The following is a 15,395-nucleotide window of genomic DNA, read 5'->3' as shown; positions in this document are numbered from 1 at the left end:
TCAACCGAGTCATTACCCTTCTGTGCAATTTATGATGTGCATATTTAGGAAAGTTAAGCGTGTGGACAACGCAGTGCTCTACATCCTGAGATTATGACCCATTTGACTTAATTCAGATGAAGGCTGAGATGTACTGAAGCCTACGTGCTGTTTCTATTTAAACAAAAGGAGCTAATAGAAAATATTAACATTTTAATACAGCAATATGCCAAAAAAGTAATACCCACTTTTAAATTTAGTTTGGGAAAACTTGGGGCAGGTCCAGTTGCCTCGCAGGGAGACTGCCTGCCCAACTAAATAGAAATATATGCATATCAACCAATTTATTGTAATGCTTCACATGAATATAAAATAACAAATGTTAAGGATTTAAAAGAACTAGGGTTACAAACATCTGAAACACTATAAGAAACAAAAAGAGGTTTTGTACCAAAAGCCATTCAACCATTAGAGGCCCGCTGGATATGAAATAATGAGCCATCAGTAAAATCCCAATTATTTAGGCAGGAACACAATGAGGCCCGAGGCGAAATGAAGTACGTACAAGGTACAAGTACGAATGTAACTTCAAACTCATTATCATACCAAGATCATTTAGTAAGAAGCTGCGGTTCCGAAAACGGAACACTTGGCAGTCCCTTCCCGGTTGCCGGCCTTTACTGGTGCTTTGGCAGAAACGGGACGGTTCATGTGACGCCGAACAGGTGCTTGGTCCGGAACCGAATGTGTTCCCAACATTAATCACAAACTCTTTTATGGCTGCAAGATCTGAGATGCAGCTAAAGTAATAATGTAAAAGGCCAACATTTAAAAAATATAACTACACGCACACAAACTGGTGAATCCATAAAATGAACATTAGAAGCCACAAGAAATTGTTTCGGGGGGGGGGGGGGGGGGGGGGCTGAGATGCAATCTTTTTTTCTGTCAGTGGAGGGCGCTACAGTATAGGGCTACAGCTTTTATTCACACACTCATGAAATATTACTGCAGATGCTCAAGTTTAATGGTCTGTAAATAGCTGCAAAATACCCTCTCTAACTAAATAAACGTTCAGTTCATACTTCATGCTTGTGTTGGACATTACATGTGCTGATCAAAGCAGGAGTTTTACGCCTTGCCTGTGCTACACGCACACACGTTTTCTAACGAGAAGCTGTAGCTGAACTGTAGCCCCTTACTGTAGATGTTGCTGTAAATTGCGCCTGCGGTACTTAAACACATGACACAGAATCAGGAAAGAGGAGTAGACGGAGGTCCCCCAAACGTGCCTTTTAGGCTGTAGTGAATTTTGCCTGAGGAAAGCTGCTGTTAGTTTTCTTTCATATGACCCAACAGCAAATGTTATGGGCAACTACACTCGATCAGAGAAGTTTAATAAATTATAAAAATGACAGAACTAAAAAAAAAAAAAATCCAATTCCTTAATGGCATTATTTTCAACAAAAAAAAGTTCTTCACGTCTAGGTGACTGGTGGCTGTGTACAACAATCTACGGTAATTCCCACACCGTTGACTCGGACTGAACGGTGCACTTGGCAAGGAGAGAGACGGGCAAACGGAAGCTGAACCCGGCGGTTTCTCAGTCGTCCGCCACGATGGACAGAGCGCGCAGCTCATTTAGCTTGGCCTCGGTCTGTTCCTCCCTCTGTTCATCCGTCAGGCCTCCCTGATCGATCTGATCGGTCAGCTCGCTGAAGATCTTGTGCATCGCTGTGAAGTACACCACCTGGGGGGGAGGGACAAGCATAGATGGAGAGAGGGAGAGAGAGAGAGAGAGAGTGATGGTCTTCCTCTTAAGGTTAAAACCTCACATCAGCATGGAGCCCATGGCAGAAACCCTCGCTACCGCCACACACACACGCGCAGCTTTGAGGACCGGCTTGCATGTCCACCTCCCCACCACCCGATACGGACAGGCCGTTCTCTTCAGCCCCCTCCTGCCTCTCAGCCGGGCCGCTGGTGGGCCCCGTGAGAGCTTCTCCCAACACGTCCCGCCTCGGCTCAGCCCCCGGCCCCGTGAGTCAGGGGCCCCGTGAGTCAGGGGTCCCGGGAGAGGCGCTTTAATGATTAACGGCCTATAATCGCATTACTCGGCTCCAGGAGGAGTGGGCCGCCAACGGACTCGCTAGGAAACGCAGCCGCCCCGCTCGCCAACCCACACACACACACACACACACACCCCCCCTGCTGTTTTATTCAAGCTACAGCTTGCAAAGTACTGTACACACACACACACAAACACACCCTACTCCATACCACGTTCAGTGTGCAGCGCTGTCAAACAACTGAGCGCAGGAGGGAAGACACTCAGCGGGCTCCTTTGAAGCCAAACCACGTTCCACCGGCACCGTCGACATCGGCGGCGGAACTCAGCCCTGGTGCCGTTCAAAAGCTGCTCAGTGAAGGATATGGCCAAGCCTTTAAACAAAGGACCAAAAAGTCTCCAAACACAATTATTCACTCGCACAGACAACTGCCCCAGGCTTCAGCCTCAAACACCAAACCTTTCTGTTTCTTCCCCACAGGAAGTGGGACCTCGAGACCAGACGGCCCCCTGATAAACATTGCGGACGTGTGGAAGCAGAGACTCTCATCCCTCCAGCGGATTGTGCCACCGGTCCGGTCCTGTCTCTGTTCGGGAGCCCGGGCTGTAATCAAAAGGCCGGCTGCAGTGGCGCCGTGGTCCAGGGCCTGGCCCGGAAACCCACCCCAGCTCTGTCCTGTTTACCCGCCCCGGCCTGGCCACATCAAGGGTCTCCACGCGACCGTCCGTCTGCAGGGAGACACATGGGAGAGGCGGGGCCAGGAGGAATGGGCTGGTCGTGACGGACGGTACGCCGCGTGCGCCACACGCCACAGAGAACGACACATGCACGCGGACAGAGAAGGGGAGGGGTCTCCTAGGCACCAGACGCTGTGTTTAAAACATTTGCCAAGAATGTTTAGAACTAAATTGCCGGTGCAGGGCGATAAATTCAGCAGATGTCTGTGCAAATGTATCGGTGGTTCAGGAGCACATGAAAGCTTAATGGGAGCCCCAGGCCATGGGGTGTTTAAACTGTGGCAGCGACCTGTAGCTATTACACAGCGATTCCTGGAGGCAGATGCCCTCTGAGTTCACTAACGGGGGCGAGGTGAGGGAGGCACCGGTCACCCCTGGCGTTGCAGCGCTGCAGCGCTACCTTGCCCTGCCAAGAAACGGCTTGAAAACGTTTTGTCGTTTCCCTCAGTTGCAACCTCAAAATCGCCATCAAACTAGAGAAAACATGGAGGAGCACCGTGCCGGCAGCTCAGACCTGGTGGAGCAGGTCACCTTAAAGACCTCGGTCACAGACAATGTGTGTGTGTGTGTGTGTGTGTGTGTGTGTGTGTGTGTGTGTGTGTGTGTGCGCGTGCGACACTGAGTGAGACCCAGGAGGCTACTAGGCCACGCTGCAGATAGGAGTGCATGTAAGTCCATCAGAGGTCCTACACACTAGCCAATGTTTCCATTACACGTCCATGCACTGGTCAGGCAGAAGTGTGTGTGTGTGTGAGGTGGTGTATGTGTAAGCAGGTCTCCCTCACGACTGTAACAGGCTTTGAGCTCCTTGAGTACTGCTTCTATCTGCTTAAAAATGATCTCTGAACTGTGTGTGTGTGCGCGTGCGTACGTGTGCGCGTACACGTGCATATGAGTCAGCAGGATGAGGAGACTCTCTGTACAAGCAGATCTATGAGTCAGTGTGTAAGATATGTCCATCGAGGACTGGAGGCAGGCAAGCACACACACACACACACACACACACACACACTCTAATCTGTGACCATACCAGTCTCCTGCTTGAGGAACAGGGCCTGATAGCTGTTGCACATCTCAGCACAGCGAGTCTAAACAGAGTGATGTGTGATAGCGAGTCTTTGTGCTCCACCTACACTACCTCTTTAACACGGTCATTCTGCTCTCTCAAGGTATGCGCTATTTATACCTCTCAGCTTAAGTACTGCACTACACGCGTGTGTGTGGGAGTAAGAGGTAAGGATTGGTACTCAATGCTACTGACACTGGTAGCTGAATGGGAATATGGCTCTTTCTCAGCAAAGCCTTTAACTAAGCAGCTACTGGTTTGGGGATTAGTGACCTGAGGGTAGTGGTTTGGGCGGGGTTGAGTGGCCACAAGAGTATCTGCTGAGTACTGCCTTTCCCACTGGTAAAGTGTGCCCAGAGGTGCCCAGTAATCCACGCTGGGATTTTGGTCATAGCAGGACGTGTCATAGCTAGTGAGTCAGACCAGTTAATTCCCTTCACAAAACTGTAATTTATTTCAAATGTATTTTCTTATTGTACATTATACAAGTGCATGACCCAGTAAAAGGAAAATGAACATTTATTATGCCAAATGGCAGAAAGAATGTTACCATTTCCCCGTGATGCCATTGCAAAAAAACCCCACACACGTATATTTAGTAAATCACTATGAGCTGTTCACTTAGTGTGGGCAACCTTGCGCTCTCTCCTCATCTCTCTCTTCCCTGAGTGGGTGGGTCACAGTGAGTGATTCACTTGAGGCTGCTCACTAATCAGCCAATCAGGTTACGTGGCTGATCACTTAGCAGGGAGCCTTGAGATCTGTAGCCAATGAGGGGCGAGCCAGAACAGGTTAGGCGGGATGTTTCCCAAGCGGGACACCGCACCTGAGCCCATCAGCGCCAAGCCAAGGGGATCTGCAGGATTATGGAGGAGTTTGTGAGTGTGTGTGTGTGTGTGTGTGTGTGTGCGCAAGCATGCATCCATACCTGCACACACACACGCACACACACACACACACACACACAACTTAATTTTCCTTGAGTGCACACACATACACAGGAGTTCACCTTTCTCACACACACACACACACACACACACATATACACAGGACTTCATTTTCCTCGCGTGCATGCGTGCGCGCACACACAGGAGTTCGCCTTTACTGCACACACGCGTGCGCGCACACACACACACCCCCCATCAAGGTTAAAACTGTAAACAGTCACTTAAAACTCTTCATCAGTGAGTGGGCCAGTAGGTCACAGTCAAAGAGGAGGCACCGTATATATATATATATATATATGTGTGTGTAATACCTACAGAGAGCACAGGGCATGCCCTGGCATATGCACCTATGTAAGTGTGAGCGTACACACACACACACACACACACACACACACGTGTGTGTAAGCTGTTCTGCTTACAGAGAACACTGCATGTAAACATGCATGCATGTACATAAACACACGTATACATATATGAACACACACACACACTAACACACACACATGCAAATAACTCAAATTTACTCCAGCGACTGAAGAGGAATTTTGGTGTCTAATGAAATTAGACAGGAGGAAGGTAAGGAGTAGGTATACATGTGTGTAAGTGTTTGGTTTTTTTTTTACTTATATTATTTGCTGTAGTTAGTACACTGAATCTAAAAATGTAAATGCCTTTAATTAATTGCATCGAAAGCTCAATGAAAGATACTTGGTGAAAACTGAACAGGAATCACAATTCAGTTCCTAACAGTTCCACAGTTTAGTTCCTGGTGTGTAATTCCTATGTCTCCTTCAGTTCCTGGTCTGTAATTCCTAACTCTCCTTCAGTTCCTGGTGTGCAATTCCTATGTCTCCTTCAGTTCCTGGTGTGTAATTCCCATTTCTCCTTCAGTTCCTGGTGTGCAATTCCTATGTCTCCTTCAGTTCCTGGTGTGTAATTCCTAACTCTCCTTCAGTTCCTGGTGTGTAATTCCTATCTCTCCTTCAGTTCCTGGTGTGTAATTCCTAACTCTCCTTCAGTTCCTGGTGTGTAATTCCTAACTCTCCTTCAGTTCCTGGTGTGCAATTCCCATGTCTCCTCAGTTCCTGGTGTGTAATTCTTAACTCTCCTTCAGTTCCTGGTGTGTAATTCCTAACTCTCCTTCAGTTCCTGGTGTGTACTTCCTATGTCTCCTTCAGTTCCTGGTGTGTACTTCCTATGTCTCCTTCAGTTCCTGGTGTGCAATTCCTATGTCTCCTTCAGTTCCTGGTGTGCAATTCCTATGTCTCCTTCAGTTCCTGGTGTGTACTTCCTATGTCTCCTTCAGTTCCTGGTGTGCAATTCCTATGTCTCCTTCAGTTCCTGGTGTGCAATTCCTATGTCTCCTTCAGTTCCTGGTGTGCAATTCCTATGTCTCCTTCAGTTCCTGGTGTGCAATTCCTATGTCTCCTTCAGTTCCTGGTGTGTAATTCCCATTTCTCCTTCAGTTCCTGGTGTGCAATTCCTATGTCTCCTTCAGTTCCTGGTGTGTAATTCCTAACTCTCCTTCAGTTCCTGGTGTGTAATTCCTAACTCTCCTTCAGTTCCTGGTGTGTAATTCCTAACTCTCCTTCAGTTCCTGGTGTGTAATTCCTAACTCTCCTTCAGTTCCTGGTGTGTAATTCCTAACTCTCCTTCAGTTCCTGGTGTGCAATTCCCATGTCTCCTCAGTTCCTGGTGTGCAATTCCCATGTCTCCTCAGTTCCTGGTGTGTAATTCTTAACTCTCCTTCAGTTCCTGGTGTGTAATTCCTATGTCTCCTTCAGTTCCTGGTGTGCAATTCCTATGTCTCCTTCAGTTCCTGGTGTGCAATTCCTATGTCTCCTTCAGTTCCTGGTGTGCAATTCCTATGTCTCCTTCAGTTCCTGGTGTGTAATTCCCATTTCTCCTTCAGTTCTTGGTGTGTAATTCCCAACTCTCCTTCAGTTCTTGGTGTGTAATTCCCAACTCTCCTTCAGTTCTTGGTGTGTAATTCCTAACTCTCCAGTTCTTGGTGTATCGCTGCGTTTTGTTTTTGAGGGAGTGTTGTGGACACACACAAACACACACACACTTTATTTGACCACTGGGCAAATCGTGTTTACGAAGAGTGCTGCACTTTCTCACTCATGACAGACGGCTGCACTGACATACACGCAGGCAAACACACACACACAGACATACATGCATACACAGACAAACACACACACACCTTGCCTGAGTCCCACTCACCTATACAAGATGCTGAGCTGAAAATAGCTAATCTATGATGTGTGTGTGTGTGTGTGTGTGTGTGTGTGTGTGTGTATACAGCTCACCTGGGCTCGAATGAGAGCCTCGAAGCTGGGCTGAAAGTAGTCTATTCGGCTGTGGTAGAATTTGGGCATCTCTTCCAGTAGTTGCTTATTCTTGGCTTCGAAATCTTCCTTGACCGGCCTCAACTCTTCCCTTGCCTGATAGACACACACACACACACACACACACACACACACACACACACACACACACACACACACTTTAGCATACTATAGTGAGCAGCAAGACTAGCGGGGTTTCAGGATGTTGGTGAGTGGTTTGTCATTAGAATAACATGACACTGAATAGGAAGTGGGGGCGGAGAAAATGAGATCTGCATGATGCAATCACGTACAGCTGAAAGAAAAAGAGAGAGAGAGGGAGAGAGGGCGAAGGCACACACGAGAACACAGCAGGGAGAGGGAGAGAGAGTATGTGCGAGCGAACAAGTAAGTGTGTTGAAGCTGGTGACCTCTGGTGGGAAGGGGACTCACTCTGGGGACATGAGAGGAGATATGTTACTGTGCCGCATGTCTGAGAGACGCAGCACACAACGTTCCTGCCTACACACACACACATACGCACATACACACACATGTGTGTGCATACATGTGCATGCACACACATGTGCACATGCACCCCCCCCCCCACTCCTCGTTCGTTTGTTCAGTGCTCCTCTCTTGATGAACCTCAGTCTCTTGGTCCGTGTGTGGGCGGTCAGCATACATGTGTCTCAGCTGTGTGTGTGTGAGTCTGCGAATGCTTCCCTGCATCACAGTCCTGTAGGCATGCGCATGCGTGTGAGTGAGCACGTACATGTGGTGCCACACCTTCAGGTGTGCACATATACATGTAGTGACCTTGATGCATCCGACTTGGAAACCAGCTGCTTAGTTTCTGCATGTATGTGTATGCATGCATGGATATGTGAACATGATGCACCTTGGTGCAAACACTCACCAGGGTCAAGGGCCAGAAGGTGCGGCCACAGCCCAGAGAGGAAGAAGTGGGGTGTGCTGAGAGGGTGGACATGGTGTGTGTGGAAAGATCTCACACACACACACACACACACCCAAAACACGAGCACACAAACTCACAGAAAAACGCAAGCACATAAACAAACACACGCGCGCCCGCACACACATATGCACAGGCGTGCGCACACACACACACACACCCAAAACACGAGCACACAAACTCACAGAAAAACGCAAGCACATAAACAAACACACGCTCGCGTGCAGACACACGCGCGCACGCACACACATATGCACAGGCGTGCACACACACACACGTACGCACGCACACACACGCTCAAATGCATCCCACTCCATTCCAGATCTAAATATAAAAATAGATCTATAATTGACTGTCTCACACGCGAGTCTAGAGTTTGGCTAACCTGCAGTTTACTTCTCCTTAAAAGTGTGATGGATCCCACTGGGAATGGAGAGCTAGATGAGGCTGGAGGCAGAGCTAAGGGTGCGCTGTGTGTACCTGGTGCAGTTTGACCATGATGGGTCCGGTCTTCTCCTTCTCCTCATATTTCTCCACTTTGGCCTGCAGCCGTTTGTAGTCCTGCATGGCCTGCTCACGACGCTTCACTGCCATGTTGAGGCTCGGGAACACACTGCTGTACCTGAGAAACACATGCGCACGCACGCAGAGAGAAGCACACAGTGTTTTCTACTGATCGATAATGGCACTTTAAATCCATTTCACACGATACAGACTCAACTAACACAACTAAGACCAAGTGGAATACAGCGGAATGCAGTACATCTGTGCAAGTGTCAAAGTAATGTGATCACCGTTGCTAAGAATCTACAGGACACACACGTATGAGCCATACCAGTCAATACTGACACACACACACACACACACACACACAGTCAGTCCACCACAGTCAATACCGTCATGACGGCTGTATCTACATTCAGTCTACACTGACCAAAAACAAAACAAAACCTTTGACCTCCTCTATAGATTTCCGGCAACTTTATTACAGATTTTCTTCCACTCCTCTAAAATCGGATACAGGCTGCCTGAAAGTTTCCACCGTGTCACAGATCGATAGCCAGAAGCAGGAGGCTGGATGAAGGATCAACATGGCTGTAACCCCCAACGTGAAGACACTGCTGGCCATATTTCAACATTACCGCCTAATTAAAACCACACAGGCGGCGAGGAAGGCCAGCCATTAATTGTTCTATTCCAAATGAAAATGTAATCTTTGGGTGAAAATCCTGCTCTCTGTAAACTAAAAATAGGCGGGGAAAAAAAACACAAAAAAAACCCTCGGCTGTAACTTAGCAACAGGAGCGGTTGGTTTGTTGCGAGGCCTGCCTATGCTCCTGTTTCACGCTGCCAAGACGCACACCGAGGAAGACGGTGCAAACACGTGAGCCTCCGTCAGGCCAAAAAACCAAAACAATGGCGACTGCATAAAAAGGATGAAAGAATGATAGGGTGTGTGTGTGTGGAAGAACAACCTTTGTGTTTTGAATAAAGTCTGAAAGGAAGCACGTGGAGAGAGCGGGGAGACGAGCGAGCGATGTGGGCGCGCGGGTCAGCGCGCTGTCAGGAGCACTCTGTGTGGGGTAGTCCACTGAGGGAGATTCACACAGAGCCACATTCCCTCTAAGAGCCGCTGAAGTTTTACACATGTAATCCACGCTGCACACCAGCAAACATGCAGTCCCCCGACATCCTGACGTAAGGTCAGAGCAGCTACATCGCTCCTTTAACCCAGAACATTTCAAATGAAAACTGACACCAATCAACCTAATGAGTCTTCTTGTCTCTCAACGTGCAGCCAGAAAACAGTACCAGAAATACCGCTTAGCATAACAAATAAAAACAGCAGGAATAAATCAATAAACAGGCACATTAATCCAACAGATTAACTGCACTTTTATGGATTTTTATGAAAACCTTGTGAAAAAGTAACTGCCGGTCTTGTACTACGCAAATATAACCTTTAAGAACTAAATATGTTAAAGTATGTGAAAGAGATATAGAAAGAAACCCAGCCCTTTAATTTGAGATGATGCACTCCCTTAAAGCAATGCCACCCTGAAACCCGGACAAAACTGTCACCAGCCCTGGAAACGTTACACTAAACTGTTCAGAGTGTGGACGCTAGTCACTGACAAAGATGAAAAGACAATGAGGTCATTTGCTGATAAATCCTGCAACAATAAACAGTGTGAGTGATGGTGGAGAGACAGGTCATTTTAGGTATTGCTGGATGGGTTGGTCATTTCAACCAGGAACCAATCAGGAGGGATTACAGCTAGTGTAAACATCACATCTGATGATGATATAAGAACAATGCAGAGTGCTCCCCTACATGCAGAGAGAGAGAGAGAGAGAGAGAGAGAGAGAGAGAGAGAGAGAGAGAGAGAGAGAGAGAGAGAGAGAGAGAGAGAGAGAGAGAGAGAGAGAGAGAGAGAGAGAGAGAGAGAGAGAGAGAAAGAAATGACCTGCTCTGTTAAGACATGCCCCGGACCGTTTCCCACAGGAACCAGAGCTGGGAGTGGTCCACTATCACCAAGACGTTGTCACAGGGCCCACAACCCACGCACACCCTATTAATACCACATCACCTTGGCCCAGTTAGCCAGACACACCGGGGAGGGGGTGGGTGGGATGGGGCTTTGGTGTTTGGGCACTATCTCGAGGACTAAAGAGCACCAGCATGGCACAGTACGTGACATGCTATTTCACATGTTGATGAACCTGATTTTCCTCCTAAAACTGAATGAGGCTCTGGGCGGGCGGACACCGCTGACTGCCAGCAGATTAGGCAAGAGCCCGGACGTGCTGACACACACACACACAGTCAAATAATGCGATGTGCCTTTAAGACACTTATTTTATTTACATATTCATGTAATATGTGAAATCACTCTCTATATTCTCAGCGTTATGTAGCTCAGGTCCCATGTTAAACATAGTAGTGTCAATTCAACTCCACTATATTCACCTCAGCACAGAGAGTAATGTCATCACATAAATATGTAAATAAAATGTTTTAAAGACACAGCAAATTGTTGGAATGCTACCACAGACACACACACACACACACACACAGTTAAGCAACACTTCTACCGACTGACGACGCCTCATGCCATCTAGCCACTGAGTCTTACGATGACATAAACTGAGATCTATTGCACATATTGCTTGTAAAGTCAAGATATTAATAATCTCCTCCACCTCCTGCTCCCTTCTTGTTGTGTCCTGATGGAAAGATGAGGGTGTATACTTAATCCACATGAGGGGTGATGAGAGCCCTCCAGAATCTCGGCTGAAGGCTGGACGGTTGACACGCCTCAGAGACACCTCGAGGCCTCGGGAACAAGAGCCCCTGGACGGGCAAAAAGTGGGGGCCAGAGAGTGTGTACAAACACTCCTCAACCTCCCCAGGAGACTCGAGGTCACCGGAAGGACGACGTCCGTTCCGTCCTGGAGGTGGATGAGTGGTGCAGTTCTTTCTTCGCTCCCACAGGGGGCACGGCCGTGAGCCATTCCAGTGTACGTGTGTTCTGTGGGTGAGGAGAAGGCACATGACCGTGTGCCCAGAAACGCCGCGTGGGTGGCACGCCGGGAGTATGGGGTGACATGCCGCTGATGGGGGCCGCCCGGTCTGGTATTCTGTGTCTGTGTGAGCTGTGTCTGCGTCCTCCGCAACAAAGCTTGTTCTGCGGGGGCATTATCGCTTCTGGCTAAGATCAAGAGTGTGTGTGTGTGTGTGTGTGTGTGTGTGTGTGTGTGTGTGTGTGTGTGTGTGTGCGTGTGCACGCACAGTGTAGGCGCTGGGCCCCGCCAAGGGTGTGCCTCGTCTCCCCTCCTGTTTGTGATATTCACGGACAGGACAGCAAGGCGTAGCCAATCACAGGAGGGCTCCTGGCAGGGGAGCAGGAGGTGGCATCGCTGCTATTTGTGGAGAGCGCCATCCTCCTCATACGGAGGCCTTCGGCGTGCGAGTGTGACGTGGTCGGCATGCTGATCAGCACCTCCATCCTGAGATCACGGTTATCTCCAGGGAAACGAGAACCTCCCCCAAGGTGAGGAGGTGAAGTATCTCAGAGTCTTGTTCCTGAGTGATGGGGAGGGGGAACCCCCTGGTTACGTGCAGTGACTGCGGTAATACGGTCTCTGTCTACGGCCTCACCTGTGCTCGTGAACTCTGGGTAATGAGCCAAAGAACAAGGTTGCGGCTGCACGTGTCTGAAATGAGCTCCCTCCGCTAGGGAGCCGGGGGTTCACTCCCCTGCGGCAGGGCTCGAAGCCGCTGCTCCTCCGAGGCCATCGAGGAGGTTCGGGCATCTAATTCGAATGCCCCCCGGTCACCTCACACCTAGGTTCTGCTCGCCCCACTGACACCGTGACCCTGCAACAGAGATGTTCTAACCCAGTGCCAAGCAGACACGAGGAGGAAGGAAGGAGCCTCCTTCGCCCGTCGGGACCCAAACTGAGGTGTTTCTCAGCGACTGTCAATATGCAGTTTTACTGCTGTTTTTCTTGGACAAGTGAACTCTAAAAGCAGACAATCTACAATCTGGAGTGAGACTGGTTTAACCAGACCAAGACACAGCCCGTCTGGGCAAGAACACACGCGCATGCACGCGCACATTCGTTGAACTCATAATGATGTGTCTTGATGCTGTCCTAATGTTTCCCTGGACCAGGTCAGTCAGCCTCACACACACACACACACACTCTCACACACTCTCTCACACACTCTCTCACACACTCTCTCACACACTCTCTCACACACTCTCTCACACACTCTCACACACACTCTCACACACACTCTCTCACACACTCTCTCACACACTCTCTCACACACTCTCTCACACACTCTCTCACACACTCTCTCACACACACACACACACACACACACACACACACACACACACACACACTCACTCACACACACACACACACACACACACACACACACACACAGTTCAGACGTACACTGCCCTTCTGGTCAACTATATAATTTTACACTTGTCTAGTGGCTGAGGGTGTGGTGGCAGAGGGCTGGATTGAAATAGCAGCTGGGTAAAGAATACCAGGATTCACAGTGTTTGTCTGTGTGTGTGTATGCGCGCACACACACATACATACATACAGACACATGTGTGTATATGTACACACACAAGCGCACACAAACTCGAAGACCTGGTTTTGTCTGCCAAACCCAAGTCTGGACAAACTGACCACTACAGCTAACTCAAGCAACAAGCCAAGGGAGGAGTAGGGGGTGTGTGTGTGTGTTTGTAAGGGAGGAGTAGGGTGTGTGTGTGTGTGTGTGTGTGTGTGTGTTTGTAAGGGAGGAGTAGGGTGTGTGTGTGTGTGTGTGTGTGTGTGTGTGTTTGTAAGGGAGGAGTAGGGTGTGTGTGTGTGTTTGTAAGGGAGGAGTAGGGTGTGTGTGTGTGTGTGTGTGTGTGTGTGTGTGTGTGTGTGTGTAAGGGAGGAGTAGGATGTGTGTGTGTGTGTGTGTGTGTGTGTGTGTACTTGTTTTTCTCTGCTTGTGAGGATCACATGTGCTGACAGGAATAGCAAAGATTTGTGGTATTGGCCCTGACTAAATATGCTTCTTTTAATGAAATAGAAGTGCCAAATCCCTTGTGTTTGGTGTCTTTATAGACAGGCCTGGGATTAGGATAGCAATTTATATTTCTGGTTTGGTAGGAATCAGGAACACCAAGGCAACGGTGAGGGTTAAGGCTTCAGCTCATGATAAAAAAAACCCCTCTTATTCAAGAAAACTATGCCGCAATGAGAACGAGGCCCTCAGATGTTCAGTAATACAAGTGTGCATGTGCCTTTGTGTGTGTGATCCCAGGAAGCCAGATGCCAACGTTTGTCTTTCTCCCATGATATTATCGGTCACTCCTCCAATTTCGATTTTGTCTCTATAATTTTAAATAAAACATAATATGGTTCAGAGAGGTTCTTTGCACATTGAGAAGTCTGAGCAACGTTTCTATTCATCGTCAGGGTGGTGAGGAATGCACAACATATTATTCAAATTAGACCCGCTCCCTTTAACTTCAGTACTGTCCATTTAAAACACACACACACACGCACACACACGCACACACACAGAGGAAGAGACGTTCTACTCTGCCTAACAAAGGTGAGATGGAGATGGAGAGGAGACACTGTCGCTAATGTGCGCTGAGGGGGTCTGGCCTGGCGCTCCTGTCTGGAGCGGGGAGCTCGGCGTCCTCGCTTAAGGTTCGGAGACGCGTGATGGGGACGGGAAGTTAGTTAGCGGACAAATGAGTGCTTGCATTAAGAGATTCTGAAGGCTGAACAGATGGCTAATTCCATTAGAGATCCGACACCTTTTTCTTACGGCTCGCATAAAATAAAAAAAAAAACCTAAAAAAAAAACCAAAAACAAAACAAACAAAAAAAACCAGCACGTCATTTGAATACATGAGCGGCGGAGGGAAATAAAGAAGCAAACAAACACACACATCCAGTCCTCCACACACTAATGGAATCTCGTCTTTCATTGTATCTTAGCATATGGCTGGTTAAGTGCATTTTGGCTCGGCGAGAAACAAAGGCTCTGCTTCAGTCTTCTCGTCAGGAGGTGAGAGGTCGCGTTGGCTAAATGAAGCAACTTTTTTTTGAAAAGCTCGAGCAGTCAACAACTTGGATATGTTCTCTCACAACTTACAGTTTAAGATAGGAGGAACCTCTGCTGTACAGAGAATCTACTGCTTGAACCAACCTAAAGCAAGCGCGCTCTCTCCACTGGGAGAAGTCAGTCAGCTCTCTCTGTGTGTATGTGTGTGTGTGTGTGTCTTTGTCTTCCAGTTTTGCTCTTGAAAAATGTGTGTGTGTGTGTGTGTGTGTGTGTGTGTGCGCACGCGCGCGCGTGTGTGTGTGTATCTTCCTGGGCTAGTCCCGCTCTCTGAAGTGAGTGTGTGTCTCACTCTGGGCTTGGGGCCATACTAAGAGCCTACACACATGTCCGCCACACACCCACTAGCAAACGGAAATGAGAACCATTCCATCCTGCCATTGCAAACACACACACACACACACACACACACACACAAGCACAGACAGCTTACAGAACACACAAAACACAAAAACACACACATGCACAGTTACCAAAAACAAATTCTAAATTATTATTTTAAAGTGCTCATTTGTATAGCAGTACACAAGCAAGCTTCCACTAAAATGGACGCAGTGACCACTCAGTGAGCAATAATTCTCAGAGTTGTGAAGTCTGTCAAAGAAACTTGCATGAAGCCTCTGAGACAAC

The 15,395-nt window shown here is 48.3% G+C and overlaps 1 protein-coding gene across 5 annotated transcripts in view; it reads right to left on the bottom strand.

The window, feature by feature from the left end:
* Window positions 1-177: 177 nt before the first annotated feature.
* bin3 (bridging integrator 3) overlaps window positions 178-15,395 on the bottom strand; it is a 38,473-nt gene continuing 23,255 nt past the window's right edge. For all 5 annotated transcript variants that reach the window (XM_027011239.3, XM_027011241.3, XM_027011242.3 and 2 more), the window contains 3 exons: window positions 8,588-8,729; window positions 7,114-7,248; window positions 178-1,729 (listed from right to left, as the gene is read on the bottom strand). In XM_027011239.3, the coding sequence (XP_026867040.1) occupies window positions 1,583-1,729; window positions 7,114-7,248; window positions 8,588-8,729 (424 nt within the window). In that variant the 3' untranslated portion in view covers window positions 178-1,582. The remainder of the gene's footprint in view (window positions 1,730-7,113; window positions 7,249-8,587; window positions 8,730-15,395) is intronic.

Source organism: Electrophorus electricus, chromosome 20 (assembly GCF_041902795.1).
Source record: "Electrophorus electricus isolate QZ-2024a chromosome 20, ASM4190279v1, whole genome shotgun sequence".
Taxonomy (NCBI): Eukaryota; Metazoa; Chordata; class Actinopteri; order Gymnotiformes; family Gymnotidae; genus Electrophorus; species Electrophorus electricus.
The sequence above is the reverse complement of the archived record's forward strand: the minus strand, read 5'-3'. Positions and strand labels throughout refer to the sequence as shown.